This window comes from Mesoplodon mirus, assembly GCF_964341445.2.
Source record: "Mesoplodon mirus genome assembly, chromosome: 13".
Taxonomy (NCBI): domain Eukaryota; kingdom Metazoa; phylum Chordata; class Mammalia; order Artiodactyla; family Ziphiidae; genus Mesoplodon; species Mesoplodon mirus.
This window is the reverse complement of record NC_138989.1, coordinates 76,558,739-76,576,061: the sequence shown is the minus strand read 5'-3', so window position 1 is coordinate 76,576,061 and position 17,323 is coordinate 76,558,739. Positions and strand designations below refer to the sequence as shown.

Sequence of the window (17,323 nt, the reverse complement as noted above, 5' to 3'; positions counted from 1 at the left end):
ACACTACAGATGACCCTTGAACAACACGGTTTTGTACTGTGTGGGTCCACTTATGTGTAGATATTTTCCCTTAAGTATGTATTACAGTAGCACACAATCTGTGGTTGGCTGAATGAAAAGTTATACTGGGATTTTGAACTGTGTGGGGGTCAGCACCCATAACCTCTGCATTGTTCAAGGAAGGGTCAACTGTATTCATAAATTTATAGATTTGAATCAATATTCTCCCTTTGGTATCATCTCTCCAACGGATGAAGTCTAGTGTTTAAAAAACTTTCCTTATAATTATAAATAAAACGTTTAAAAAATGGTGGCAAAATTTTCTTCAGAAAACAATGTGATAGTGGTTTTGAAAATGTCTTTGAATAATAACCATGGTAAAATAATACTTATAGCTTTGGTAACATTATATCCAAAAAGAATCCCTTGCCCCGCCCATAAAAATGTTATTGTCGCCATATTTCAAGGCAACAGAAATTTTAAATATATTCAAACATACTTTAGCACCTGATAGTACTCAATTAATGTGTATTGAAGTGAAATACAAAACTGATCTACTGATCATTAGAGAAAAAATCAGTGTAGTAATCCTATTGCAGAAGGTATTCCAGTACTTTATTACCACAACACCTGAAAACATATTTCCAAGGCCTATAGAATTCATTAACCTACAGACTTAGTAATTTGCACTTTACTCAAGTAAATGATTTTTGCTTTAACTATTTTGATTTTTGCAATTTTAACAACGCTAGTTCTCTCTATATGAAGGTTCTCCCACTCTTCCTATGAAATTTTGTACAGAATTAAACAGGAAAGGCTTCCAGGATTTTCCTTTCAGTTTTCTTTCTTTAAATATTTTATTTATTTATTTATTTATTTTCTTTTGGCTATGTTGGGTCTTAGTTGCAGCACACGGGGTCTTTGTTGCAGCGTGCAGGATCTTCCGTTGCAGTGCAGGCTCTTCGTTGTGGCGTGCAGGTTTTTCTCTCTCTACTTGTGGTGAATGGGCTCCAGAGCGCGTGAGCTCTGTAGTTTGCGGCACGTGGGCTCTCTGGTTGAGGCGCGCGAGCTCAGTAGTTGTGGCGCTTGGGCTTAGTTGCCCCAAGGCATGTGGGATCTTAGTTCCCCAACCAGGGATCGAATCCGCATCCCCTGCATTGGAAGGTGGATTCTTTACCACTGGACCATCAGGGAAGTCCCTTTTTTTCAGTTTTACAAGTAAAACAAAATAACTTCTAATAATAATAAAGAAATCACTTTCAGTAAGATTAGTGTGTGTTCAGACTACAAAAACAGAAGGAAAAAAAAGTACCTAAACAGGATCTAAAACAATGTGAGTGATCAGATGTTAAAGGGGAAAGAAATGAAGTAGGAAATGAGATCAGGCAAATTTTAAAAGTACAAAAAAAAAAAAAGCATGGATATGTTGATAAGATAATGGCTCCAAAATCTGAAAGGAATCTAAACCATAAAAGGAAGTATTGCATTTAGATCAGATGCCAAGGAGGAAATGTTTGACTACTTCAGGTCAAGAAGCAAAATTCTATAGTTCTAGAAAGGTGACATTAGTCCAATTAATTATAGTTCACTGCATGTCCTCACTGTTCCACTAAAATTATTTCCTATAACCCAAGCTTCATTAAAAATTTTAGATAGGGGACGTCCCTGGTGGTGCAGTGGTTAAAAATCCACCTGCTAATTCAGGAGACACGGGTTGGAGCCCTGGTCCGGGAAGATCCCACATGCCGAGGAGCAACTAAGCCCGTGTGCCACAACTACTGTGCCTGTGCTCTAGAGCCCACGAGTCACAACTACTGAAGCCCGTGTGCCACAACTACTGAAGCCCATGCACCTAGAGCCCATGCTCCATAACAACAGGAACCACCGCAATGCAAAGCCCGTGCACCGCAACAAAGAGTAGCCCCTGCTTGCCACAACTAGAGAAAGCCCGCGTGCAGCAACGAAGACCCAACATAGCCAATAAATAAATAAATAAATAAATAAATAAATAAATAATTTTAGATAACTGTTATTAAATTTTTTTTCATCTAGTCTTTTGCCTAGGGATAAGCAATAATGAATTACAATTTAAATTCAAGTACCGACAAGTATACATCCTCCGATTTAGATTTTCAGTTGAAATTTGTCAGGATGTTGACAATAACATGTAAAGAAAAAACATAAAGAAAAAACATTGCAAAGACTCACATAAGGAAAAGAAAAGATTACTCACCTCTGGAAAAGTTTTACACTTCAAGGGCTGCTAAAATAGCTATTCTTACAATTATTAATATCTATAATTCCTGGGGCTCAGCCTTTAGGAAGCCTAACTGAAATACTTAAGTGACTTTCAAACTCTGATGCTGCTAAAGAGCATGTGATTTATTCCGAAAATTACAAGATACACACACACACACACACACACACACACACACACAGAGTCTACAAGGATAAAGAAGATGGACCAAGCTTATGTACTTTACTGTACTATCTACTTTACTTGTACTACTATATTACTCTCATACAGTTGTAATTATCTGGGGCTATTATTACATGTAAGTTAAAAATTTACCATGGAGTAACCACGAATGGCAATGTAAAAGAGCAAAGTTTAGTTTCTCAGAAGATGAGCAAGTCTTTAGAAGTACTAGCTACTTTTAAGTCTTTTAGGGAATTGGTGTTCTCCTTTATCTTTTTTCCTTTTATAGCTTTAATGATATATATTTTATATATCATGAAACTCATCCATTTTAAGTGTACATTCAGTGTTTTTTTTCAGTATATTCAGAGTTGTGAAACCATCCCCAACCTAATTTTGGAACATCCTACAAAGAAAGCTTGGACTCATTTTCCATTTCACCTTGCTGCACCCCCATTCCAGGCCCAGGCTTCTCCTTTGTTTTTCTAATTTAGCTAGCTGATGACATATATTTCCTTGCCGTAGAATAAAAATGAACGTTAAATTTAGATGTATTATTTTAAAATGCTTTTAGAAGTAATTCTTTAAGAAATCTTATTTTAAATTACAGAATTTCCCCTTCAAATGCATTTAAAGCAGAAATTGTGAAAAATCAGCTTCTTTAGACTATTCTACTATATACATATATCAAATGACAAATATATTTACTTTGTAATTTGGTTTGAAAGATACAAGTTCCTCAACCAACCCATTAACGTGAACTATTATATACAAAATCAGTTCATTATTTTATTTTTTTCTCTCAAAATGAACAGGCAAAAAAGTCTTTTAAAATACAAGCTGGTAAAAAGAGATTATCATGGGCTTCCCTGGTGGCACAGTGGTTCAGAGTCTGCCTGACAATGCAGGGGACACGGGTTTGTGCCCTGGTCTGGGAAGATCCCACATGCCGCGGAGCGGCTGGGCCCGTGAGGCATGGCCACTGAGCCTGCGTGTCCGGAGCCTGTGCTCCGCAATGGGAGAGGCCACAACAGTGAGAGGCCTGCGTACTGCAAAAAAAAAAAAAAAAAAAAAAAGAGAGATTATCACTACTTCGCAGAACATAGGAGAAAATTATTTTTTCACTTTTTATCATCTCTGAAATTGGGATGCACCTTACAATGGACAGCATATCATAAATTAATTGGAATTCTTATTTCTTAAAGGTACATAATTGTTACACTCAATGGTATCTTAAATTTGAAAATATGGTATGTTGAATTTGGAAAATGCTATAATTGTGCCCTGAAGGTTAAGTGAGGTTGCAATTTTTCTTTTAAAAAACAAAAACAAATAACACTAATATCTATAGTCACTGTACTTTCCACTTTTATACAACATAAAGTTTAATTTATTAGACAGTTTTAATTAACCTTTATGTCACTCCATTTAAAATAGTGGGTCATAAAGTCAATTGAATGGGTCACAAAGAGCTTTTTTTTTCTTTTTTTATAGTTTATTTAGGTATATTCTTTAGTGTTTTAAAATATTTATAAAATCCTGTTTGATACTATCTTCTATTCTAACTTTTTGTAATAAAGGCAAGACTTGATTTGTAACACTTTTCTTTTAATTACACGTGTAATTATATACTGGCACATGATGTAAAATATCTTCCTTACTGACAGTGTAGTCAATAAAGCTTGAAATACTAATTTAACACATGTTTAAAAGACTATAGAAGACTAGATATTATGCAGTCTTGAGAATGAGAAAGCTCTTTATCTACTGACATAGAAAGATACAAAAATATGTTACATGGAAAAAAAGCAAAGTGCAAAATAGTGCACAGAGTATGGTAGCATTTGCATAATTCATGGAGAGATCATATATTTGAGTTTGCTTATACATGCAGAAAATACCTCTGAAAGAATACAATACAGCTCCAATAATAGTTGGAGACTTCCATACCCCAGTTTCGATAATGGACAGAATATCTAGACGAAAGATCAGTAAGGAAATAGAGGACTTCACCAATGTAAAACAATTAGACCTAATAGACATATATAGACCACTCTAGATGACAACAGCAGAATATATATTATTTTCAGGTGCACATGGAACATTCTCAAGGAGAGAACATATGTTAGGCTATAGACAATTCTCGGTAAGTTTTTAAAAGATTGAAATCACACAAAGAAACTTCTCCAGCCACATTGGAAATTAAAAATCAATAACTGAAGGGAAACTGGAAAATTCAGTAATATGTTGATGTTAAACAACACATTCTTAAACAACAAATGGGTCAAAGAAATCACTAAGGAAATTAAAATACTTTGAGATAAATGAAAATGAGAAACAGAACATACCAAAATGTGTAAAATGTAGCATAAGCAGGACACAGAGGGAAATTTATAGTTGTAACTGCCTACATTAAAAAAGCAAGATCCCAAGTCAACAACCTTGCAACAAAGAGCAAATTAAACTAAGGGCCGGCTGAAAGAAGAAAATAATAAAGATTCGAGCAGAGATAAATGAAATATACACAAGGAAAACAAGAGAATCAGCAAAATCAGAAGTTGGTTCTTTGAAAAGATCAACACATTTGACAATCCTTTAGCTAGACTGACTAAGAGAAAAAGAGAGAAGATGCAAATAACTAGAATCAGAAATAAAGGAGAGGACATTATAGCAACCTTACAAAAATTAAAACGATTATAAGTGAATACCATAAATGATGCTTCACCAACAAATTAGATAATCAAGAAATGAATTGATTCCTAGAATCACATAAATTACCAAAACTGAGTCAAGAGATAGAAAATCACAACAGACCAATAACAAGCTAATAGATTGAACAAGTAATAAAAACCCTCCCCCAAAGAAAAGTTCTAGGATCAGAACTGATGAATTCTAGAACACATTTAAAGAATTATTAGGGGGACCCAGCCTGAGCAGCAGGGGCGGGAGCTTCGAGACTGGGGCGGCACGAGAGGACTCTGGGAGAGCTCACGCCAAGGAGTACTTCCCAGAATTTCTGCTGCCAAGGTCCTTGTCCCCACAGTGAGCCACAGCCACCCCCCGCCTCTGCAGGAGACCCTCCAACACTAGCAGCCGTGTGGATGAAAGGCTCTTGGTGCTCTAGCCAGGTGTCAGGGCTGTGCCTCTGAGGTGCGAGAGCCAAGTTCAGGACACTGCTCCACAAGAGACCTCCCAGCTCCACGTAATATCAAACAGTGAAAATCTCCCAGAGATCTCCATCTCAATGCCAAGACCCAGCTTCACTCAACGACCAGCAAGCTACAGTGCTAGACACCCTGTGCCAAACAACTAGCAACACAGGAACACAAACCCACCCATTAGCAGAGAGGCTGCCTAAAATTATAATAAGACGACAGACATCCCAAAACACACCACCAGACGTGGACCTGCCCACCAGAGGGACAGGATCCAGGCTGACCCACCAGAACCCAGGCACTAGTCCCCTCCACCAGGAAGCCTACACAACCCACTGAACCAACCTTAGCCACTGGGGACACACACCAAAAACAATGGGAACTACGACCTGCAGCCTGCAAAAAGGAGACCACAAACACAGTAAGTGAAGCAAACTGAGAAGACAGGGAAACAAACAGCAGATGAAGGAGCAAGGCAAAACCCACCAGACCTAACAATGAAGAGGAAATAGGCAGTCTACCTGAGAAAGAATTCAGAATAATGATAGTAAAGATGATCCAAAGTCTTGGAAATAGAATGGAGAAAATACAAGAAACATTTAACAAGGACCTAGAAGACCTAAAGAGCAAACAAACAGTGATGAACAACACACAATAAATGAAATTAAAAATTCTCTGGAAGGAATCAATAGCAGAATAACTGAAGCAGAAAAATGGATAAGTGACCTGGAAGATAAAACAGTGGAAATAACTACTGCAGAGCAAAATACAGAAAAAAGAATGAAAAGAATTAAATGCAGTGTCAGAGACCTCTGGGACAACATTAAACACACCAACATTCAAATTTTAGGGGTCGCAGAAGAGAAAAAGAAAGGGAATGAGAAAATATTGGAAGAGATTATGGTTGAAAACTTCCCTAATATGGGAAAGGAAATAGTTAATCAAGTCCAGGAAGCACAGAGACTCCCATACAGAATAAATCCAAGGAGAAATACACCAAGACACATATTAATCAAACTATCAAAAATTAAATACAAAGAAAAAATATTAAAAGCAGCAAGGGGGCCTCCCTGGTGGCGCAGTGGTTGAGAGTCCGCCTGCCGATGCAGGGGATACGGGTTCGTGCCCCGGTCTGGGAGGATCCCATATGCCGCGGAGCGGCTGGGCCCGTGAGCCATGGCCGCTGAGCCTGTGCGTCCGGAGCCTGTGCTCCGCAACGGGAGAGGCCACAACAGTGAGAGGCCCGCGTACAGCAAAAAAAAAAAAAAAAAAAAAGCAGCAAGAGAAAAACAACAAATAACACACAAGGGAATCCCCATAAGGTTAACAGCTGATCTTTCAGCAGAAACTCTGCAAGCCAGAAGGGAATGACAGGACATATTTAAAGTGATGAAGGAGAAAAAACTACAACCAACATTACTCTGCCTAGCAAGGATCTCATTCAGATTTGAAGGAGAAATTAAAACCTTTACAGACAAGCATAAGCTAAGAGAATTCAGCACCACCAAACCAAGCTTTACAACAAACACTAAAGGAATTTCTCTAGGCAGGAAGCACAAGAGAAGGAAAAGACCTACAATAACAAACCCAAAACAATTAAGAAAATGGTAATAGGAACATACATATCAATAATTACCTTAAATGTAAATGGATTAAATGCTCCAACCAAAATCCATAGACTGGCTGAATGGATACAAAAACAAGACCCGTATATATGTTGTCTACAGGAGACCCACTTCAGACCTAGGGACACATTCAGACTGAAAGTGAGGGTATGGAAAAAGATATTCCATGCAAATGGAAATCAAAAAAAGCTGGAGTAGCAATTCTCATATCAGACAAAATAGACTTTAAAATAAAGACTATTAGAAGAGACAAAGAAGGACAGTACATAATGATCAAGGGATCGACCCAAGAAGAAGACATAACAATTGTAAATATTTATGCACCCAACATAGGAGCACCTCAATATATAAGGCAAATACTAACAGCCATAAAAGGGGAAATCGACAGTAACACAATCATAGTAGGGGACTTTAACACCCCACTTTCACCAATGGACAGATCATCCAAAATGAAAATAAATAAGGAAACATAAGCTTTAAATGATACATTAAACAAGATGGACTTAATTGATATATATAGGACATTCCACCCAAAAACAGAAGAATACACATTCTTCTCAAGTGCTCATGGAACATTCTCCAGGAGAGATCATAACTTGGGTCACAAATCAAGCCTTAGTAAATTTAAGAAAATTGAAATCGTATCAAGTATCTTTTCTGACCACAATGCTATGAGACTAGATATCAATTACAGGAAAATATCTGTTAAAAAATACAAACACATGGAGGCTAAACAATACACTACTTAATAATCAACAGATCACCGAAGAAATCAAAGAGGAAATCAAAAAATACATAGAAACAAATAACAATGAAAACATGACAACCCAAAAGCTATGGGATGCAGCAAAAGCAGTTCTAAGAGGGAAGTTTATAGCAATACAATCCTTCCTTAAGTAACAAGAAACATCTCAAGTAAACAACCTAACCATACACCTAAAGCAATTAGAGAATGAAGAACAAAACAACCCCCAAAGTTAGCAGAAGGAAAGAAATCATAAAGATCAGATCAGAAATAAATGAAAAAGAAATGAAGGAAACCATAGTAAAGATCAATATAACTAAAAGCTGGTTCTTTGAGAAGATAAACAAAATTCATAAACCATTAGTCAGACTCATCAAGAAAAAAAGGGAGAAGACTCAAATCAATAGAATTGGAAATGAAAAAGGAGAAGGAACTGACACTGCAGAAACGCAAAGGATCATGAGAGATTACTACAAGCAACTCTATGCCAATAAAATGGACAACCTGGAAGAAAAGGACAAATTCTTAGAAAGGTACAACCTTCCGAGACTGAACCAGGAAGAAATAGAAAATACGAACAGACCGATCACAAGCATTGAAATTGAGACTGTGATAAAAAATCTTCCAACAAACAAAAGCCCAGGACCAGATGGCTTCACAGGTGAATTCTATCAAACATTTAGAGAAGAGCTAACACCTATCCTTCTCAAACTCTTCCAAAATATAGCAGATGGAGGAACACTCCCAAACTCATTCTACTAGGCCACCATCACCCTGATACCAACACCAGACAAAGGTGTCTCAAAGAAAGAAAACTACAGGCCAATATCACTGATGAACACAGATGCAAAAATTCTCAACAAAATACTAGCAAACAGAATCCAGCAGCACATGAAAAGGATCATACACCATGATGAAGTGGGGTTTATCCCAGGAAGGAAAGGATTCTTCAATATATGCAAATCAATCAATGTGGTACACCATGTTAACAAACTGAAGGAGAAAAACCATATGATCATCTCAATAGATGCAGAGAAAGCTTTCACCAAAATTCAACACCCATTTATGATAAAAACTCTCCAGAAAGTAGGCATAGAGAGAACTTACCTGAACATAATAAAGGCCATATATGAAAAACCCACAGCCAACATCGTCCTCAATGGTGAAACACTGAAGCCCTTTCCACTAAGATCAGGAAGAAGACAAGGTTGCACACTCTCACCACTATTATTCAACATAGTTTTGGAAGTTTTAGCCACAGCAATCAGAGAAGAAAAGGAAATAAAAGGAATCCAAATCGGAAAAGAAGAAGTAAAACTGTCACTTTTACTTGTTTGCAGATGACATGATACTATACATAGAGAATCCTAAAGATGCTACCAGAAAACTACTAGAGCTAATCAGTGAATCTGGTGAAGTAGCAGGATACAAAATTAATGCACAGAAATCTCTAGCATTCCTATACACTAATGTTGAAAAATCTGAAACTGAAATTAAGAAAACACTCCCATTTACCATTGTAACAAAAAGAATAAAGTATCTAGGAATAAACCTACCTAAGGAGACAAAAGACCTGTATGCAGAAAATTATAAGACACTGATGAAAGAAATTAAAGATCAAACAAATAGATGGAGAGATATACCATGTTCTTCGATTGGAAGAATCAACATTGTGAAAATGACTCTACTACCCAAAGCGATCTACAGATTCAATGCAATCCCTGTCAAACTACCACTGGCATTTTTCACAGAACTAGAATAAAAAATTTCACAATTTGTATGGAAACACAAAGACCCCGAATAGCCAAAGCAATCTTGAGAACGAAAAACGGAGCTGGAGGAATCAGGCTCCCTGACTTCAGACTATACTACAAAGCTACAGTAATCAAGACAGTATGGTACTGGCACAAAAAGAGAAATATAGATCAATGGAACAGGATAGAAAGCCCAGAGATAAACCCATGCACCTATGGTCACCTTATCTTTGATAAAGGAGGCAAGAATATACAGTGGAGAAAAGACAGCCTCTTCAATAAGTGGTGCTGGGAAAACTGGACAGGTACATGTAAAAGTATGAAATTAGAACACTCCCTAACACCATACACAAAAATAAACACAAAATCGATTAAAGACCTAAATGTAATGCCAGACACTATCAAACTCTTAGAGGAAAACATAGGCAGGACAACCAATGACATCAATCATAGAAAGATCCTTTTTGACTCACCTCCTAGAGAAATGGAAATAAAACCAAAAATAAACAAATGGGACCTAATGAAACTTCAAAGCTTTTGCACAGCTAAGGAAACCATAAACAAGATGAAAAGACAACCCACAGAATGGGAGAAAATATCTGCAAATGAAGCAACTGAGAAAGGATTACTCTCCAAAATTTACAAGCAGCTCATGCAGCTCAATATCAAAAAAACAAACAACCCAATCCAAAAATGGGCAGAAGACCTAAATAGACATTTCTCCAAAGAAGATATACAGATTGCCAACAAACACATGAAAGGATGTTCAACATTATTAATCATTAGAGAAATGCAAATCAAAACTACAATGAGATATCATCTCACACCGGTCAGAATTGCCATCATCAATAAATCTACAAACAATAAATGCTGGAGAGGGTGTGGAGAAAAGGGAACCCTCTTGCACTGTTGGTGGGAAGGTTAATTGATACAGCCACTATGGAGAACAGTATGGAGGTTCCTTAGAAAACTAAAAATAGAACTACCATACGACCCAGCAATCCCACTACTGGGCATATACCCTGAGAAAACCATAATTCAAAAAGAGTCATGTGCCAAAATATTCAATGCAGCTCTATATACAATAGCCAGAATTTGGAAGCAACCTAAGTGTATATCAACAGATGAATGGATAAAGAAGATGTGGCACATATATACAATGGAATATTACTCAGCCATAAAAAGAAATGAAATTGAGTTATTTGTAGTGAGGTGGATGGACCTAGAGTCTGTCATACAGAGTGAAGTAAGTCAGAAAGAGAAAAACAAATACCGTATGCTAACACATATATATGGAATCTAAGGAAAAAAAAAAAAAAGGTCATGAAGAACCTAGGGGCAAGGTGGGAATAAAGACACAGACCTACTAGAGAATGGACTTGAGGATATGGGGAGGGGGAAGAGTAAGCTGTGACAAAGCGGGAAAGTGGCATGGACATATATACACTACCAAATGTAAAATAGATAGCTAGTGGGAAGCAGCCACAAAGCATAGGGAGATCAGCTCGGTGCATTGTGACTGCCTGGAGGGGTGGGAAAGGGAGGGTGGGAGGGAGGGAGACGCAAGAGGGAAGGGATATGGGAACAGATGTATAGGTGTAACTGATTCACTTTGTTATAAAGCAGAAACTAATAAAAAAAAATTGTATTGGCAGTCCTAACCAAAGTAATTAAGTAAGAGGAAGAAATAAAAGCTATCCCAATTGGAAAGAAAGAAGCAAAATGTCTCTGTTTGCAGATAACATGATTCTATATAAATGTCATAGAATCCACAAAAAACTACTAGAGCTAATAAACAAATCCAGCAAAGTTTCAAGTTACAAGATCAACATACAAATGTCAGTTCTGTTTCTATATACCAGCAATGAACAAGCTGAAAAGGAAATTAAGGAAACAATTTCATTTACAATAGCATCCATGAGAATACTTAGAAATAAATTTTAACATGGAAGTGAAAAACTACAAAACATTGCTGAAAGACATAAATAACTGTAAAGAATCTCATGTTCATAAATGGCAAGACTTAATGTTGTTTGAATGTCAATATTCCCCAAAGTGATCTACAGATTCAGTGCAATCCCTATCAAAATTCAAATGACCTTTATGGCAGAAATCAAAACTGAGCATCAAATTCATATGGAACTGAAAGGGGCCCTAAATGGTTAAACGATATTGAAAAAGAAAACAAAGCCGGAGGACTCATTCTTCCCAATTTCAAAACTTACTATAAAGCTACAGTAATCAAAATAGAACGGGCATAAAGATAAACACAAAGACCAATGGTACAGAATTGAAAGTATAGAAATGAATCCAAACATTGACATTGAACTGATTTTTGGCAAAGGTGCCGTGACCATTCATTAGGGAAACAACTTTCTGTTCAACAAATGGTGCTGGGATATCTGGATAACTAAATGAAAAGAATAAAGTTTTGGACTCCTGCCTCACTCCATATATTAAAAAAAAAAAAAAAAAAAAAACTCCAAATGGATCAATGACCTAAATATAAGAGCTAAAGGTATAAAACTATTAGAAGAAAACACAGGAATAAATCTTTCTGAGTTCAGATTTGGTAATGGATTCTTAGATTGATACCAAAAATTCAAGCAACAAAAGAAAAAAATAGAGAGATCAGATTTCATAAAAATGAAAAACATTTGTCCATCTAAGGACATTATCAACAATGTGAAAAGAAAACCTATAGGATGGGAGAAAATCTTTGCAAATCATGTATGGGGTAAGGGTTTAATATCCAGAATTGTAAGAACTCTTACAATTTAAAGGCAAACAATCCACTCCAAAAATGGGCAAAGAAGTTGAAAGAATACACTAGAAGCTAATAAAATTTATTGCATGTAGGATGGTGGCTCAGGGACAAGGGAAGACAAGTTTTTGTTGTACATCTTTTTATATTTAAAAGATGTTAAACCATGTGAATATATTATTTATTCAAACCTTAAAACCTGTTTATAATGTTTTATTTTTTTAATTACCTAGGATATTGCTATGATCAGTTTACTAAGGGACATTTAAATTGTATTTACATATCAATAAAAAGGTTTATACTGAAAAGAGAACACATAAAACTTGAGAAATAAGAAAAAATAAAAATATTAATCCTTCAATCATGAGACCTTTTTAAAAATATAGATATAAGGAACTAGGGTAAAATATTAAATACAAGTAATCCAATATCAAAGGATAAAATGAAATAAAAGTTTTGACCTTTTATGCCCTGGGATTAGTTTCAAAGAAAGGCAAGGTATACTTCATTATTTACCAATTTAATTTTGAGGGAATACAACTTTGGTATATAATAAATGGTAAATCTTCTGGTAAAACAGAATAAAGTACAAATAATTAAGTAAACAAAGATAAATGATCAATTCTTCATGAAATTATAAGTATATAAATATTTTAAAATATAAAAGCCTTAAAATCAGCCAAAAAGTAAACATCATACCACAAATAAAATGTGTATATATAAATATGTTTACATATATATTTATATATATATCTGATTACTGGTGATGCAAATTTATAAATACTTCATGCAGTATAATCAGATTTTAGTGGTAGTTTTTTATGATTAAAAAAGGGAAAATCAAAATAAAAAAGCTTAAACTGCATCTCATAACAATTAGGTTTCTGTGATATTTTAAAGATTATATTAAGGAAACATAGTAAAAGGGATGCAAACATTAATGCACTGCATGGATTATGTTACAAGCTGAAAAAGGAAAAGAAGCTCAAACACCATTCTGCCAGGCAGAACTGCAAAACAATCTGAAATTGGACACTGATCCTTCAAGACATAGAAAAATTTCCATACTTATTAATGACTCAGAGCTATTTTTAAATATTAGGTAAAATAAAACCATCAGTAAGAAAACAGTCATGTTTATCTTTTTTAAATTAAAAATACCTGTAGGTATAAAAAAATTTTTAAGCTCTACACATACATTTTCTTGAGGATCAGTACAAATTTCTTGTGCTAAACAGATAATTAAGGATAAGCTCTACATGGGTTTTGCCAATGCATTGTGTACCTATCATACTGTAGGTCCCGTGAATTATGATTAAAACCGGTGGTAAATATTAAGAGGATAACAAAAGAAACTTTTATGACACATTCTAAAATATTCTTAACCCATTAAAAAAATGTCTGAACTGAAAATTGATTTCATAAATTGAATAATTCAAATAAATAATTAAACTTGTTTGCAAATAAATCATTTACTATCATTTAAATGAGATTAGATAACTTTTCATTAATCTTTTATTGGCTAAATATAACTCTAAAAATAACTTTCTACAGTATTTATGGCTTATAACATAGGCAATGTGTACTAAAATAAATTTGCTACTCTATTTTGGACATTTAAAGCATCTGTCAATAACAGGTGAGCTACAAGAAAAACAAAAAAGGTACTTTCAAAAGTTATTGTACACAATATTATAACTATCCTATCATCCTAAGACAAGTGTAATTACTGTCAAACAAATACAATAAAACTAACATTAATAATAGGTAACTAAGTTTAAGAAAAGTTACATTATTAGTCCCTGTGAATGTTCAATACAAAGCATGTCTATTTCTGAAGACAAATCACGCATATCATGAGCAGAGATAAAATAAATTAGTTAACTGGTAATGTAAAAAACAGACAGTGTTCATGGCACATAAATGGACCTACAGTAATAGTTAGTACTGCAAAAGCTAATGATGCTTTAAGCAAAACTGGAAAACATGAATAGCATGCAGTTTTACTGAACTCACCTGACAGAGGTGTAAAACCATTCTCTAGGAGCAGAGATGCATGCACAAAAGTAAGAATATGATTGCAAGTAATAGACTTTAACAAAATAAAAATATAACACTAAACTTCAAAATGACAAAAAATGGACAACATGATGAGATCTGGGGAGTGAAAATACTTTTATGTGTCTCACCTCTCTCTTTGCCAACAGCACATTAGGAACAATGTGTGGCAGGCAGCGCCCCAGCATTAACATAACACTTTTCTCACTGTCTGCAATCCGAGACACCTAGAAGACCAAAGGATTAATAAATGATGACACTGGAGAACTTCTGTGCATAATGGTATTGTACTTAAAGTTTATGTTTTGGACCCTGTCACCTCTGTCCAAACACACATCCAAAATTACAATTGATGATGATGATGATAAAAACAACAATAAGAACAACTGCAATCCCTAACGGGATAAACACTTTTATACCAGAAATGGATTTAAAACACTGTTAAGAAGCAAGGGTGAAGACAGAGAGGCTTACAAGGTTTCAGTTCTGGGAACAAACAGGGATAACACAGGACTGGGGCAGCTTCAACGGTTTTTAATTTTGTTCTTGGGGAAAAGGTGCCCACAAAGCTACAGGCTTTGCCTAAGATGAAAGAGTAGTTTGTATAATGAAGCTGCATGCAAGGGAAGTCCAAGCGGGCTGACCCAGTCTTACAATGAGGATTGCCAGATTGCATCCAAACCATCCTCTCGTTCTTTCATATTCTTAATGACATTGTGGGACAGAAGCCCAAAAGAGGTGAAGTGGAATCAACCATAAAACAGCGAGAAAGGGAGGAGTGAGTATAAAGATAGGAGAAAAGAAGAAAAAAACCCTCTGAAGATAAGCCTGCAACCACAGTTACAAAGGACTTGAGGAAAACGAATCTGAGAGCTAATAAACTCTGAAATCAAAGACAATCAATCCGAACCTAGGGGTAGGACAGGAATAAAGACGCAGACGTAGAGAATGGACTTGAGGACACAGGGAGGGGAAGGGGAAGCTGGGACGAAGTGGGAGAGTGGCATGGACATATATACACTACCAAATGTAAAACAGATAGCTAGTGGGAACTAGTCACATTGCACGGGGAGATCAGCTCGGTGCTTTGTGACCTCCTAGAGGGGTGGGATAGGGAGGGTGGGAGGGAAACACACGAGGGAAGAGATAATGGGGATATATGTATATGTATAGCTGATTCACTTTGTTATAAAGCAGAAACTAACACACCATTGTAAAGCAATTATACTCCCATAAAGATGTTAAAAAAAAAAAGAAAATTGCAGACAACCAAAAAAAAAAAAAAAAAAATCCAGATGCTCAGCTTCTCTTGAAAAAGACTGTTATCAGCTATGCCTTGCACAGAGAATCAATCTAAATGGTAAGTGGGGCTGACATCCAACAGGCACTCATTTGCCACGCCAGGTATTTATCCATCAAAAGTAAGGAGTATCATTCTAATTTGCACAAAGGTGATATATAGTCTAGCAATGGCACTATCCTTGGGCCCTCACACACACACAGAAGCAATCACCTGGAAGATTTAGGCAAAGGATGTAAGTTCGAATTTACTACAGTACCCACCACTCCTTATTATTACCCTCTTGCTTCATCATATTATGAGACCTGCCTGGTTTCTTTGTAGACATTTGAGTTTACAGCTTTTGGTCAGCATCAAAAGGAAATAATACTTTTGATTTATGCATCTAAATAACCTAAGTTTAGATTCACTTTGCAGAGGTAGGTTGTTCAGCTCCTGATACCAATGCAAATACTCTGCTGTTAGGCTTTACAATCATATAGACCTGGGTAGCTGTCTAACACTGGGAAAGTTATGGGACTTGTCTAAAATTTCCTTATCTGGAAAATTAGACTAATATTACCTACTTTGTAAGCTTGCAAATTAAAATGCAGATTAAATGAGATGACATGTAACATAATGCTTAGTGTGTGTTAGGTATTTTTAAATGTAATTTCATGTTAACTGCTGAAATAATACCCTTACCCTGACCCTGAAGCAGGACCTTATCAGTTATTTCTGGAATCACAAATATTTGTTCAAACTTATTAGACTATAAAGCATAAAGCATGAAGGTGGGGGGAAAAAAGACAATCCGAATGAAATTAAATGTACAGTAATCTAAAAATAACTGAAATTATAAACAATATGTACACTTGATTTGGTTTTCTGAATTATACCATAGAGAGGCATATAACCATATGTTGGTGGACATAACAAATTAACACTAGACTGTAAAAGGCCACTTTAATACTAAACAAAGCTTTAACCTAAAGACAAAAATAATCAACCACTTTCCTTAAAAGTTTAAAATTTTAGGAACTATTTCTTAGAGCATTATTTTAAATAATAGATTTGTACTTGAAATAGAGTCTTATCACAATTATTTTTGGGTAAGATGCTAAGAAGAAAAACTGAATGTTTTAAGAAAGTTTGAAAGAATCTGGTATAATTTACCTCTGATCCTAAACGACTATCTGCTGACATTCGACAGAAAGAGAGTAGTGCTTGATGGAAAGCAGGAGACAACTTCCTAGAAGAAAATATTGAATGAAAATGGGACAATACCAAATAGTTACCACTGGCATTTAAGGAGAAAGTAAGCTGCAGGTTATAATTCCCATCCTTGCATGAACCCTACCCCACAAATGTTAACTGAATATCTCAGCCACAAAAGACTTAAAGGTCACTTCAGTGGAAAATTATACTGGGGAAAAGAAATCAGCAATAGATGCTGATCTTAAAAGAGCTTGATGTTATGGGAATGAATGACTTATAAATGTTAGTGGATTAAACCTGAAGTGG

At 35.7% G+C, this 17,323-nt stretch overlaps 1 protein-coding gene across 3 annotated transcripts in view; it reads right to left on the bottom strand.

Moving 5' to 3' along the window:
• The window catches only part of RELCH (RAB11 binding and LisH domain, coiled-coil and HEAT repeat containing), a 122,794-nt gene that overhangs the window by 61,007 nt on the left and 44,464 nt on the right, over window positions 1–17,323 (bottom strand). For all 3 annotated transcript variants that reach the window (XM_082641542.1, XM_082641541.1, XM_082641543.1), the window contains exons 9-10: window positions 16,976–17,051; window positions 14,652–14,747 (exon numbers count right to left, since the gene is read on the bottom strand). In XM_082641542.1, the coding sequence (XP_082497668.1) occupies window positions 14,652–14,747; window positions 16,976–17,051 (172 nt within the window). The remainder of the gene's footprint in view (window positions 1–14,651; window positions 14,748–16,975; window positions 17,052–17,323) is intronic.